The 15,084-nt window shown below is 42.3% G+C and overlaps 2 protein-coding genes across 4 annotated transcripts in view; one reads left to right on the top strand and one right to left on the bottom strand.

The window, feature by feature from the left end:
• The window catches only part of MAF (MAF bZIP transcription factor), a 197,683-nt gene extending 183,172 nt beyond the window's left edge, over window positions 1-14,511 (top strand). Inside the window, exon 3 of the mRNA XM_065028524.1 lies at window positions 3,757-14,511. The gene's annotated coding sequence lies outside the window, so the exon portion shown is untranslated. The remainder of the gene's footprint in view (window positions 1-3,756) is intronic.
• WWOX (WW domain containing oxidoreductase) overlaps window positions 3,979-15,084 on the bottom strand; it is a 471,250-nt gene continuing 460,144 nt past the window's right edge. For all 3 annotated transcript variants that reach the window (XM_065028519.1, XM_065028521.1, XM_065028522.1), the window contains exon 9: window positions 3,979-5,063. In XM_065028519.1, the coding sequence (XP_064884591.1) occupies window positions 4,875-5,063 (189 nt within the window). In that variant the 3' untranslated portion in view covers window positions 3,979-4,874. The remainder of the gene's footprint in view (window positions 5,064-15,084) is intronic.

Genomic DNA, 15,084 nt, shown 5'->3' with positions numbered 1-15,084 from the left:
TGTTCTTTCTGTGTAAGATACCTCTCCATTTCCCCGTTGCCTGTGTCCCACGGTGAAGGACAGCAGTGAGCAGCCGCTCACCTGCTGTCCGTATTTCAGTGCTTCCATCGCTGTGTCACCAGAGCCCCCAGTGCCCGTGTTGGTGGCCGCTGGCTGAGCCCACGGTTCGGCCAGGCGGTGTTTTCGGGTCCCCGTTCAGGTGCTGTGCCCCTGGCCATGGCCGGGCTGCTTCCCCAGGGATGGGTGCTGCTGAGCGACCCCTTTGCGAAGGACCGGTTGGAGGCTCCAGTCACTAATGTGGTTATTGTTGGGTGTTACCAATGGCTTATTTTGTTTTTGTTCTAAACTGCTTCCAGTCTCAGGGTATCTTGACTCTCATAGACTTGTTATTAAAACAATATATTCCCTGCATAGGTTGGGATCCTGCGTCAGAGAACATGCACACTCAGACATGATCTTGCATCTAAAATAAAATAGAAGCCTCCATCAGCCACTGTGGCTGGAAAGAAATACATTTCAGCAGCATTTTCCAAGCTTCTCAGCATGCCCACCTGCCACACAACCATACATTTTAATGTATAGTACATGCTTGTTTAAAAAAGAAATACGTAAGGAGAAAGAGTAATTACCGTAGCTTAAATTCAGCCTGATAAGAAGGGCTTGCACAGTCTGAGCAGCTGTTCCACTGCCATTCAGATTATGAAAATATAATCCTAGGGAACCTTGTCAAGATAAATACAGAGCATGAAATGTATAGGCAATTTTTCCCCAGCCACATATAATGATCAATTCCAAAGCCACAAGTGATACCAAAGGACAAAATCAGATCTGTCTAGACGTTCTCACTTACAAGATATTGATCATTCCAATGGTAAACTGGTTAGTATAAGTGTGTTTGGCTTGAAAGGTCATGAGCTTAGCACTTGACAAGGAGTTATTCAACCTTGATACAAGTCAAATTATTGCAGTGTTGCTGGAAAGACTGTCTCGAATAATCCCTACCTGGTCTGAGAATAGCTGAAATTTGTCTTACAGATGTCAAAAGAAAAAGCGGGGCGGGGGGGAAACAAAGTAAACTTGGCATGTGTTTCTGCTGATTTACCTCAATCTGGTGTTGCAAGTAGAGGTCCCAGCAGTCAGTCAAGTCCTGGGCAAACCGTGGGCAATATCTGCATATCTGCTGCATGGACAGCAGTGGAAGCCGTCACCGATTGAAGTGGCACTCCCATTCCCCTAAGAGCTTCTGGTTGCTCTTCATTGCTAGCCAAGGAGTTTGCTCACCCATGGACAAGGACATGACAGACCCATGGCACCCATTCAGACAGGGGAAACAAAAGCCCCGCCACTTTAAAATTGGCAATGTTGACTCTAGAAGGAAATCAGAGAGGAAAGGGTCAAGCAATGCCCTTTGGGATGCAGGTGGGAAATGCTCTGCAGCATTTCTCCTGCAGAAAGTCCCGTGGGGCCTGGGAAGTGTCTCAGAAACAGTCCTTACCCAGCTGCCTCCTTTTTTAATGGGGAGAACCAGAGAGTGCTTATTAGGACAATTAGGAGCTTGATGTAAGTTTGCTGGACCTTTTCCAAGAACTGTAAATACCCCATCTATTTTGCTTTATCCAGTTCTTTTTGTTTTGCTGATATGATACTAGTTAAGGTTAATGGGGTTTGCTTTAATATTAGACACAGGACCACTTAACTACCTTTAATGAACACCGGAGTCAATGCATTGTAGAGTAATTCACACAGACATTGCCTCAGGTAAATCAACCGGAAAAATGTAAGCCAGTCAAATAAAGAAATCTGACCAGCTGTAAATGTGCCAAATTTTACACCAAAATATACTTGAAAACCAATGACTTAGGCACATCTGGGATATTAAAACTGAGGGTTTGGAGTCTGTTTCTTTTCTATTGCTTTTCCTTTCTGATGTCCCCTGCGCATCCCTCCTGTGCTCAAATCAAGCTGAGAGTGTAAGAAAAACTATTTTCACAAGTGTTTCTAATAGAAGAAAATGCTCTGCAGCTTTCTGCCATTTTTTTATTATTTGGAATGAACATGTTTAGATAAAGAAAAGCTTTTTTATGTTTAGGTATCTATCTCAACACAGGTGGGAGACAAAGAGGAGGAGGAGAGGAGAGAAAGAAAGAGAAAGAAGGAAAGAAAGGAAAAGAATGAAAGAAAGAACAAAGTAATTTTATCTCGGAGAAAGTAGTGATAGTGAAATTCTAGACAGGGTACTACACTAGTATCAATAAATATTTATTAACCAGAAATAGGAACCAGAGGAACCCAACCGACTCAGTGAAACTGGGGGAGCTTACTTGATACTAACGCAAAACTCTGCTGACATTAACAATGCTTTTACCTCATAACACTGGAATAGTGAGTCGTGTACAAAGGAAAACCGCCTCGCAGATATTCTTTGAAGGAAGGCAGGCAATCTCTCTAAGTACTGAATTCTCATAAAAGCATGCAATATTTTAGCAATAAGGAATGACAGGGTGTTCATTATCGGTTATTAATGTTTGCCTAAATGGAGCATAAGGTCCAGGCCTTTGGGGGAGTGCAGAGCTCCCAGCATTGCTTAATTACTGCCTCTTCTGAACCCAGCAATGCCAAGCTCTGATGCAAACTCTGCTGTCACACACCAGCTGTATTATTATATGAGAGTAATTCTGTTTGGCTGTGAAAAGGAAAAAAAAAATAACCCATTTGAGAAGGCTGTTGCACAGGTTAATCAGTTTTTGTCCCAGATAAACTCCAGACAATACAAAGAATTTGCCTGTAACCCTCACCTCAACTTGCAAACACACCCAAGCCATTACAGTTTTCAAGTATTACACTATACCAGCACCTGGCACGGCACGGACAAAACTTACAGGAGACAAGAGCAAACTTTATTTCTTCCCCTCTCCAACAAAGGCTGAAGGAGGTGTTTGCTCTTTCTGGAATAGCCCCGGTTGGTTCTTTATTCTGCCAAATAGTGCCAAAGCGAGCCCTCAGGATGTGCTGGCCTTGGGGAAGGGGTGCTGCAGATAGCAGGGAAAGACGCGGGGCAGGATTGCTCATTTACTGAAGGCTGTCGCTACACAGGTGGTGTAGCAGGTATAAGCAAGGCCATATATTCTTTACAACTGCTTTAGGAAAGGCATCGGGTAAGGAAGTTGCCAACTAGGGAGCGGCTGAGGCTGCACTTGGGCAGAAGCTTGAAGGATGCCAAGGGCTTTGAGGAAAAGCAAAAGCCCTCATTTCCTCTGTACAAAGCCAGTTCAGATAATTCATCCTAGATATGAGGTCAGTGCACTCTGGGTTCCCCCGTCCACTTGGAAGATATTGAATTTCGCACATAGAGACTTTACTTGCAGAGATTTCAACTCTTATGTGCATAGGAGGCTGAACACCACCTACCTAAGAAGAGCTCACACCAAACTAGAATTACCCATAAAGTCAAAAAAAACTAAAGAATAAAAAAATGGCACTATATGACTGTAAGGTATAGCTGTCACACTGCAATATTGTCATTCCTTACATAAGCGTGGTGCGTATTTTGATGGGGGGGATGCTACGGCTACTCTGCAAGGTGAACGACTTGATTTTAACACCTGTTCAACAGCTGATCCAATGCATTGCGACTGCAGACAAGAAGGACCATGGAAGGCAGACTGATACAGCAATAAATCATAAATAATGAGGGGGTCTAATAAGCTTCTATTAACAATGTGTCCTTCTATTTATTTGTTTATATTCTGTCTACAGAAAATGGGATGCTGGACTGAGGATGGCTTAGGACAACCCTCCGGCGCGAAGACAGCTACAAAGCACAAAATACAAAAATGAACTTAGAAACAAACAAGAAACAAACAGCGTTTTCTTGGCATCAACAAGAAGCTCTTTATTTTTCTTCAAGTTTTCTTTTCTAAAAAAAAAAAAAAAAAAGGAACTAAGACATTTCCAGAAATGAGACAAAAACTCTTCAGGTGACTATTCGAGCACGCATGTTGTTTTATTGAATTTACATTTAAAGGAAAAAAGAGATTTGGAATGGGATACAGTGTCAGGAGAACTGAGAAACTGTGAACAAAAAAACAACAAAAAACTTTAAAACTGTGAACTGCGAAATCAATGGAAATACCATTTAAACCCCTGATTACAGCCTGTGTGTTCTTAAGGAGACAACATCATCTTTGCTAACTCAACAGTATTTAGGGAATGGTTTACAACATATCTTTTATTATAACCTTTTAAGAAAAACCAGAAATATTGAGTTATCTGTGACTTTACCATTTCTGTTGAGATGTCTTCTTGCACCTTCTTGTTCCAGACAGCGCAGACAGATGGATTTGCAGCCAGCAGTCATGGGCAGGAAAGGTTTCTTTCCTTAATAGTCTTTTTATTTGCCACACCCAATGAAATCCTTGTAGGGAAAAAGAATCAACACAACTACCATCTCCTGATCAATACCTAAAGCCTAATAGACAGTCATTATCAAAATAAAGAGGAAATCCCATATTGGGCTACGTACCTACCCATTAATCAAAACAGCAGCAAATATCTGCAGCATTGCTTTTCTAAAATAAGACAAAAGATGCCTCCTTGGGTTACACTTTGAACAGGCTATAATCAAAAGAAAGAGAACCAAGACTAACTAAGCCCCAGGAAGCCGCATTGTCCCTTTAACCCACGGTATTCCCCATTTCCCATTAGTACTTAACATTTTTCACTGTGTTGTGACTGCTATTATTTCATTTAACACTGGTTAATCTGTATCGGAGGTATACGGAAACCCTCTAGATGATAAGATTGGACGGGATCCAGCGCTGGCAGTTTTCGAGCGCACGCGCTCGGCGTGTTTTGATCCTTGCAGGAGCTCCCTGTTAGCGGGACCGCCTGCCAAGCCGCTGGCGGACCAGGCTGTCGCTCAGCTCCCAGAGCGCGGCGGCGGCGGCTGGGCCCTGCGCGGCGGCCGAGGGCAGGCAGCGGCAGCAGTTGTTGAAGTACAGCCCGCCCAGCCCCTCCAGCTCCGCGGCCGTGGCGCAGTACACGGTGGTGGCAGCTCCTTGTTGCTGGAACGAGAAGAGAAGGAGAGAGAGAAAAAAAATACGCTGTATAAATATATATAAATAGATATTTTATCATCATAATTTTAACTGTGGTCCTTTGACGCTGTGCATCTTACGAAAGCATCAGTGAAAAGCATCCCAGCCGGCAGAGTAACTCGCCCGGTGACAAGGCTGAAACCCTGCCGAAGGTGCTGCCTGCGTGCCTGCTGGCCCCTTATTTACAAAACATCCTAGTGAGGGGTTTATTTTCTTTTCCTTTCCTGTTTGCACAAAAGAAAGACACACTCCCGAACCTCAGTCCCTGTCTCGAGTCTTTTGCCCGTTTTCAATAAAACCTTGTATTGGCGGCAGGGAGAGTCTGGCCTGATGCAAAGGGGCAAGGTCTACCCAGGCAGTGTTTGAAACCAGAATAGTTAAGCTAGGTTTAGAAGCAGCACCTCAACATTTCCCAGCTTCCCTTTGCACCGCAGTAAACGCCGCACCCCTTGGGCACCCGCTCCCTCGCCCCGACCAGCAGCGCAGGCTGACGCACATACGCATTGTTTGTTTGGGTTTTTAAACCTCTTGTACAATATTAACCCGGGCACTCCAATTAAGACCTATCATGTAAAGTGCAATCGGGACTGGTGCCAAACGAGCCCATATATCTTTGATCAACAGTTTCACTGTGCCAGTTGTCACTGCTGCCTTGTACGAATGTTGATCTGCTGCGGGCAGAGAGAGGTTCTGATTTTGCAGAGACACAAGGCACTCCAGTGGGGTTTTTTTGTGTTCTGTAAGAACCATTTCTCATGGAGAATTTCAACAGAGCAGGTAAATTAGAGGCTTTTGTGGATCAGGAGGTGGTGTTTTTCTTTCTCATACTAAGTGAATTTATGTTCAAACAGTAAGAATGAGTTTCTCTGAATTTCTCTAACAGAAGACTGGAGACCGAGGCCACGGGGTTGGAACAAGCACCCTGCACCGGCGATGGGCACAAGTGCAGTGCCAGAAGAGCTGGAAAGAGGGAAACAAGTTAGTTCACTTTGTAAACTATAATTAAAAATAATAGGTGAGAGTGCCTAGCAAGACACAACACTAATTTAAAACCAATACAGTTTATCTGGCACCTTATGATTATTTATGTACATCTTAGCTCTTTCTGTGGTAACTAATTATGAGCTGATAGGAATCAGAATAAAGAGGCTGCCAACTATGATTGAAAAAGCAAACAAAGAGGAATTAGACGTTGCCACATTAGGGTAATTTAATGGGGAAACGGAATAGGTTTAAACATCTTGTGAGTTTCCTCTAGTCCTTTTTTTCCGGCCCTTCACTGTCGCAGCCAAGGGAAGCGGGGTGATGATAGGGGCTCAGCCTGCGAGGTCTCCACTTTGCGTTCGCATCCTTCAGGTGCAGCAAGCAGTTTAAAAATGCCCAATTCTCCTTAATTGAGGCGTCTCAATTTTGTGACTGCAGGGAAAGGCACATTTGTTTGCAAGACATGCATTTTTCACAGAAGATGGGATTAAACTGATAATGATGACTCCACAGCTTAGAAATGGTCTCCCATCACAAGGTAAACCAAAATTGGCTGTATTAAGTATTTTGAGAGGCATATATTTATCAACAGACCAAAATATTTTTAAAGTTAGTATAAGACATAGTAATCCTCTTATTAAACCAATATCTTTTTTACAAAAGAGAAAGTATCTTAAAGGCGGTAGCAGAAATGGAAGAGAGTTCTACTAAAAATAATAGTAATAGAGAACAATAAAATTCCTGTGCTCTTTGAACTATCCCATAAAGCTCCACAGCACAGGTATGATCACTATATTCAGCTGTTTAGAATGATTCAAAGTCCCTGAAGAGTATTATTAGTTTTTTGCAAGCAATTCGACTGGACTTTTATTAGAAAGGTAAAATTAAACTAAATTGCTCAATGCAGAGCGAGAGCCCTTAAGCTATTGCTGAAAAGCAGCTGTTCAGCCAAGCTAAACTCAGGGTAGCTCTAATAGAATTCAGCTCATTTATAAAATGGGAGTTTATCAGAGCAGTTTAAAATCCAACCCAAACAATAATTTATCTTTTTAAATGAGTCAAATTTGATGAGTTTTAAACAAAATTCTCAGCAGGCAGAAAAACATCCCACAATATAATAGCAGTGCTTTATACCTCGAACACTGACACAACCTGAACTCCAAAAGAAGAGAATAGTTTTCCCTGTGTGAGCATAGGATATTTACTCTAAGAGATAAAAGATTATGTGGCTGGAAGCCCAAAGCACTTTATCTTGCGATGCCTCCAGTGTTTCATGGAGAACTGGATGTAAGCAATGTGCCATTTGCTTTTTGGCTGTGTATATCTTTACTTCTTTCTAAACGTTTCAATTGTGTTGGCAGTTTTGGAAGAAGAAAGTTCAGTGGTTCTATCATTGAAAGAAAAGTACCTTCCTTATGACTTAAGAGAAATGCAGTTTAATATTTCAGAATAACGGACAAACATTAACTCATGAAATGCAGGAGCTTCCTTCAGACAGCAAAACTGCAAACCGGAAGGTAAATCTCAGATTCTCACAGACACGTAAGCATCTGATTTCCATTGGTGAACGTGCGCTAGTTGCATTCAGACATCTGAGGCCCTGCCTAAGTGACTTACCCAAATACAGAGGGGAACGGGTGTCAGAATCGCGGGACCCAAGTCGCACTTTGCATTGGCAGGACGTCTCCAGCCCACAGCGTGGCACCCAGGAGCCCCGCATATGCCAGAGAGCAGGAAGGTCCTCAAGAGACAATTCTTCCTTTGCATCTACGACTCAGACAGCACAAAGCTCCGGGACCAGCTAGAGCCGCAGATAACTGCAAAGTGCCCCCGGCCATGCCCAGCCCGGCTGAGAAACCACTCCGTTTCCCAGTAAATATTGTTTATCCCTCATGAACACCGACTTTAGAATGACGTCTTTATATGTTGGGCCTTATGACAGTTTAATAACAAGTTTTAATTTTTTGCTCATCAGCTTTCCTGTTCACATATCATCAGCATACGACAGCAGAGGATGTTAGGGAATCTAATTAGTAAACAATTCCATACTGCTGATACAAGATGAAACATTCTTAAACCGATAAAAAGAGCACTTTAATCACTGTTGAATGACTTTCAATGCCAAGCGGTTTGTGCCATGTCAGAACATAATTTGAAAAAGATTAGAGCACTATATAAAAGAATTAATGTTAACAACTTCGTTAAAAACTGTCTTAAACAATGAGCTTGTCAGTTGTCACAGACTCCCCCTGATCTATTGTGATTAACGCCCCCCCACCCAACAATTTCAACTGCTAAACAATGCTAAAAGCGCCGGGCAACCTAAACATTTTCTTCTATAGGTCCGTCAGTTGTACAGGGCACTAATCAGCGGAGCTGGGGGTCAGCCTGCCTTAACCTGCAAGAAAGGCAGCGGGTTGCACTGATGAATACACAGGATAAAGAATTTGTGAGAAGCCCAACCGAATCTTTAATCATGCCTCAGTGCCATTTCCGATCCAGTCAAACGTTTGAGAGCTGCCAGGCAAGCACCGCGCCATCAATCTTTCTAGTGTACGTAAAATTACCCAGGAATCTTGTTTTGGATTAAGTTGAAGAGTGTCTTAGTAATAAGGGTTCATCATTCTCTTCCGCAAATCATTTGTCAGTTTTGTAATACAATCTTCAACTGCAGCGGGGTGGGATTTATACAGCAGTTGCTGTTTATTTATAGTTGAGGCTCACAGATCTAAATTACACATCCTTCCAAAGTCCTTTGTTGAGATGAAAATACTAAGTAGCTAGTAGTTCCATAGGCATTTGTTTCCTAGCTGTCAATTTGTAACTGATAGCACTGAATACAAATTAATATAAAATATCTTAATAGTCAAAGAAAAGGGGTTATTGATATACAGTATAAGGTAAACCCCTCATTAGTATATGCAATGCATTCGTTAGTATTCTAAGATACCATTTATGTTCCTGATAAGAAAACATATTACACAGTTAATGTTTAGTTTTCAGATTTGTTTATTTTAAAATGCATGTTTAATTTATAAAATTAGATCCCTGTTCTGAAGCTGGTTTGCATAGCAAGCATATTAATAATAGAAACAATACCATAACTTATCTGTATACTTAGCAACTACAAATGACTAAGATCACTCTGAACTCTGCTAAGGGCGTACAGATAGTGGTAGACATTGCCTGAGACGGGATCAGCTGCTTTGAAAAGGAGATTTTTGTTTTCTTAGGAAAAATTAAGAATAAAGGCCGGTTATCGTGGTAGCCCGAGGTTAAGTTTAGCACAGTGCATTTTGAAAGATGGACAGTGGGAAGAGGTGAATTCAAAATGACGTGAGAGGTGAGTATTTGTGACAAGGACCAGATCCAAAGCAAGCAGCTCAAGTGAAATAAAAAGCCAGTACTTCCTTGCAAGTCTTCAGGCTATTCCTGTTATTCACCTCAGGATTATTGGGCAAAGCCAACACATCCCTAACAGAAAATTATCAGATCCATACTGATCTTTATACTCTTTATAGCAGAACAACTGCATGTGAGGAGGAGGTAGTATAAACATACTCCAGATCATGAAACCAGGGGGTTCTCCCATACCTTCCTTGTGCTCTCTAAAGCACCCTGAAGCGCTGTTCAAATCCACTCTACTAGAGAGAAAAGGCTCTTTACCAGCTACCTTCAGCAATGGCCATTTCCTGATTTGAGGTGAAATAGGAAATCTCCCGGGAACAACAAACAAAATGATACGGAGCCCGTTTCCACAGCGATCCATTCCAAATCGCCCAAGCCGAACTCCAAAGTTACAGCTGCCATTTTATATTCCTTGAGCCCCATCTTCACCTGGTGTAAACCAGCCCAGCTCCTTTGCCTTGTCTGAGGCACCACAGTTTTCGGTTGCTGATGCTCGGGGCTGCTGCTCCAGACCACGGCTCGGCAGCCCAGCTTGTCTTCCCTCCTGGAAGAAAACTGCCCTCCAAATGCATTTGTTTCCGTTCTGGGATTGCTAACAACCCCCAGCTGAGCTTGTGATGCTGAGTTTTCTGAAAATACACTTACTCCTTTCTCTGTAATGTTAAAATGTTTCAGCAGATGAGCTGAATCATTAGTTTTTCCCATCAAGCCCAAGTCTCTGCAAACAACGCAGAGCATGATGACCTCTTCTGAAAAACACTGGTAAGTCTAAAATCCTCCTGTCTTCATTCAGCCTTCAGGATTCCCTAGGATCTGAAGTGCTTTTAGGATCAGACTTAAGGGCTGTTGGGTGGTATTGGCCATGGTATGGGTCGTAGCTGAGGGAGCTGATGCTCAGGATCAGGTGTCACTTTGTTCCACCTTCTACCAGGGTAACTCAGTCACTTTTCTTAGAATGCAGTGAACAAGTTTTAGTCTGGTGTGAGAGATGACAGGAGAACTCTTCAGCTCCTGCTGAAGTCCTTTTACTCCGAGCAATCCCACATGCACAGTTAGCTTATGAGTAATGCTCAGAATATGTATGTATTAGTCTCCTGTAAGAAAATAGAATTCCCTGATTGCTTTTTCAGCAAGGAAATATGAAATTGAAAGCTGCCTTTGCTAGTTTGGGTGAGTATGATAAACTGAAATAATATCTCTAGCTAAAAAAATAAAACTTTGGAGCTGCCAAATATGATCTAAGTAACAAATTGGGCTCAGTTGACTTCGGGTCCCATCTCCACCCAAGTATCGGCAGGAAAACGTGAGCTGAACTCACTCTGTAATTGCAGCATTTTCAAAGGTCTCACCCAACCACATCTAAACCAGAGATTCTCAACCACCTCCCCTTCCCCCATCACCACATTTAAACCAGCAAAGCATCTCTTAGAAGATAATACAACGGATAAACTGAAATCTATAAGGTCTGCTTTTTTTCCTCTGATGTATTCCTTTTTCAATTAATTCCCAACTACAAAGACTCAAAACTCCATCAGCTTCTCTACTTGCAAAGCATAGTTGATTTCAAGCTGTAACTTTTCTTAGCGTCATTAAGACCTTTAGACATTTACAGTATTCTTTACATACATTATAGAAGATAAGTGTGCTATGTTCTTTGGGTAAGGAAACTGCAGTAGTTCACGAAAGAGGATTTGTTTTCAACTGCTGAGACATTGAGACATTAAGTCCCAGTGATTATTTCAACTATTCAGTATATGCAGCTATATTTAACTTACATTCTGGGTTTTAACTTTGCAAAAGAAAATGTGTCCATTGTAATAAATGTATTTTGATAATGCACCATGTTGTTTGTGTTATGCAACACCCCATATGTTCTCAATTATGGCAACGATAGTGCTTGAAAACTTCCAACATCCAGTGTCAAACAGATTGTCTGCAATCATTCCACAGGAGAACAAAAACACAATACGGGATGTCAAGTCAGGAGAACTAGGTTGTATTTTCTTTTCAACTTTTACTTTCCCGGTGAACTTGGACAAGTCACTTTGACTCCATGTACCTCCCTTTTCCCAGCTGTAAAATGGGAAGAGTACGATTATTTACCCACCTCACAGGGGTGTTGTGAGGACGAGTTCAGATTCATGGAGTGCTTTCATACTTGGAGCTGAAAAGCACTGTGTAAGTATAAAGTGGTATATTATAAACCATTGTTAAAATGTGTAGAAGATGTAGAACAAGGTTGGCAAAATAGCTGACAAAAAATGTAGTTACCTTTTAAAGTCACGCATATTTTTCTCCATTGTATAAACTTAATTCTCTAACTTCTGAACCTGTCTGCTGCACTGGGCCCCATTCCAGTCTCTTCCCTCTCTCTCCCTGTTTCTTTTTGCGCAGCTCACAGAGAACTTGGGAAAACTCTTAATAGCCAAAACGCCACCGAATTATTCAAAAACGGATGTCTTAGCGACAGCCAGTCCTGAAAGGGTGATCCATGGGTTCACCTCACCCTTTGCATATGCTAGAAAGAGCCATGGTTGCATACCAGGAGTGGGATTCAGTTGCCTAACATGGGGTCTTAAAACATCTGAGCCGCCTTAGGATATCCCCTGTGCCCTACAGCTGTTCTCCAGAAGGGCACATATTTCCCATGGGTCTGGTATTTTGTTTGCCAGCCCTTCACAGATATCTCAGATGAAACCATACAGTTGTTTAAGCCAGCACCACTGTCTGTGCAACCCAATTGCTCTCATTGCAGCGCCTGGAAGGGAGCTGGTTCCCACGGGCAGCACCGTATTCCTTCTTTTTCCCAGTATCTTATTAAAGTCCACAATCAGCTTCTGGAAATTGTTTCAAGCCTGACACAGCGCCTTCTCAAGCCTCAAAAACTTTAATGAAGCATAGGGCTTCACCTTGCCCAACCAGCACCTCGAGGGCAGGAGCAGCAGCGTGGCCTCCGGGCTGCTCGCCCCAGCCTTTGCACCCACACACAGCCCTTCTGCATTTTCTTCTCCTGCCTGCTGAACTCCCATTCACACCTGATTCACCCTTTACAGATATCACTGCTCCACTGAAGCTGCGGTTTTGAACACTGCGTGCAAATTGTTCCGATCCACTATCACTTTTCTTCTGGCAGGCTAGTATGGAGCAGCGGTGTGACACCGCATGCTCCCGCTCATTTCTGGATTTGTGAAAAACCCCTGAGGAAAATTATTGATCTTCATTTCAGAGTGTAACAGGGTAAGGCGATGATCAGGTTGACCGTATTGTGTTTCTGTGCATTGCGTGCCCCCTGCCCTACGTGCCAACACTGGCCAGTGGAGTGAGAAGCAAAGCGCACGTAAGAGACAGTCCTGGGGCACCACGGTACCGCTATCGGGAGCCGGTCGTGCCTGGAAATCTCTGTCACTTGCTTTCAGAGATTTTACAGTGTGCATTTCAATGAACATGAGTCCTACCACTGCTTGTCGGCCACTACTGAAAATGGAAATCCTATGGAGGATATGGGAAATCCTCCTGAAATACACATCCCTGCCAGGTGAGGGTGGATGCTTCCGGGCAAGGGTCATCCGCAAAACTGGGCAAACAGGTTGTTGACAATAAACGTATTCTGCCAACGAGACAGAACAGATATGCTGCTGCAACTAATTCATCAGAATAGGGCTGGCTGGTGTTTGGGCATACACACAGATGAGACTTCATTGAGATCAATTCTGTTATTAACTTATGCTAACTTGAAATGTTTTATGTTTTTGTTGCACCTAACTTTAATTATAGATATACTTTATAAAGATGTATGTATACATACAGTACTGTATATGCTGTATATATTTATATAGCTTTTTAATACTATTACTAGTCAAAATTTAGACTTTTTCATATGCAGTATTGCAAAGAACGTCATCACAATACTGGCATTTGGCTTCCTCCTTCATTGCACAAATGATTTCTAGACGGCCTTTCATTTCACATACAAGTGACCCCCCACTCCCAACACAATGCTTTTTAAGCAAGTGACCTTTTGGGACAAATATTGAACAAGCTGATGGTTTAGGTTTTACAGATAAAGAGTCTATTTCATCTGTTGATACACGCATGCTCATACACACACATTTCAGCAATACAATGCATTGAAAAACCACCGGGTGTTATGATGGGGACATATCATGGTAAGAAATTAACTACTAACTCTGTCTTCCAGAACCTAATTAAGGGAATGTATTTTGCAATAATACAGCTCTAGCAAACAGGGCTCTAAAGTCCAGGCTTAGAGCTGTAAGCCAGGCACTCCTGCATTATGTATGTTTGATTTTCATAGATAGCCTGCTGTAAAGTGTGCCCTGTTAGTGCATCTTTCAGGCTCAAAGACACTGGCCTTGTTAATATTTCATTTAGTACATACTGTAGAGTCTCATTTATATTACTTCTATAATTAATAGTGATAGCTTAGGCACTGCCTTTACAAGGAGAGATCCCTGTATGTTGGTCGACAGATAATGAGAAACAATAGATATTTCATTCACCAGCAGCTTGTTGCTAGTTAGTAGGAAATTATCGTGTGTACTGTTGCTTTAATTGCCAGGGTGAATAACGCTGCCGCTGTGTTAGTGAACATTTTAAAGCACTTGATGCAAATAGACTAGAAACAAAACACAAAAAAATTTACCTTTATTATGCTATACCTTAGCATAGGGAGTTAAAAAGGTATGTCTTAAAACATTTGCGTTCTATCATGCAAATATATCTTAATATGCATGTGCTGACTATTCAACTACTGTATTTTAGGAAATACAATTATGCTGCCTTTCTCTTCGCCTATGTAGACTGTAAATAACTGTAGATCTTTCTCTTGTTTTCCTATGTAAATATATGTAAATACTAACAACCTATGCATGCTGATATTCTAGGCGATTTCAGGTACTTTTATAATCTGAAGGCATGTACTTGAACTGGTTTGTTAAAAAAAGAAAATTCAACTCTCTCAAACCCTTTTAAGCTCATTAGAAATTAAAGATTTCTTACTAGACTGGTTCCTTCAATCTCGGTTGCTTTTTTGTTCATTTTTTGCCCTGCTTGGTCAAGACGGTCTCCTCGGACCCCCCACCAAGGACTGACACTCCAACGCTGTTCTCTCCCCATCCCAGGATGTGAGTCACTCTGACTCAGGGTGTGCCCCATTAGATTCAACAGCGTCCTCCTTTGCAAACCCCAACAGATGCGCAGAGAGAGGGGGAGTCTGTCCCCTTTGCCCTGACCTCTCTGTCTGTTTAATGACGTTTTCAATTTCATTTTCTCAGCCCATAATCCACCCAGTACGGATCTAACACCACCAGTGCCAGGACTGGTGCCATTGCGGCCAAGCGCGGGCCCCGTGTCCCTGGCCACGCGGTTGCTCGCTGGCTGTGCTGCCGACTGGCTCAGACACGCTCCCCTGGTTGAATATACTCTCTATGCTTCTCTTCTAGCTTGCTTATGACTTTGACAGACTGTGAAAATAATTTGATAAATAGCTTGATAAATTTGCCCATTTCTTCCCTCCAGTGCAGTAACACTGTTTGTGGGAGCCTTTCAATTGAAGGAGTGTGAACAAAAATGAAAT

This window comes from Columba livia, chromosome 13 (genome assembly GCF_036013475.1).
Source record: "Columba livia isolate bColLiv1 breed racing homer chromosome 13, bColLiv1.pat.W.v2, whole genome shotgun sequence".
In the NCBI taxonomy this organism is placed as follows: Eukaryota; Metazoa; Chordata; class Aves; order Columbiformes; family Columbidae; genus Columba; species Columba livia.
This window is presented reverse-complemented; position numbering and strand designations above follow the sequence as displayed.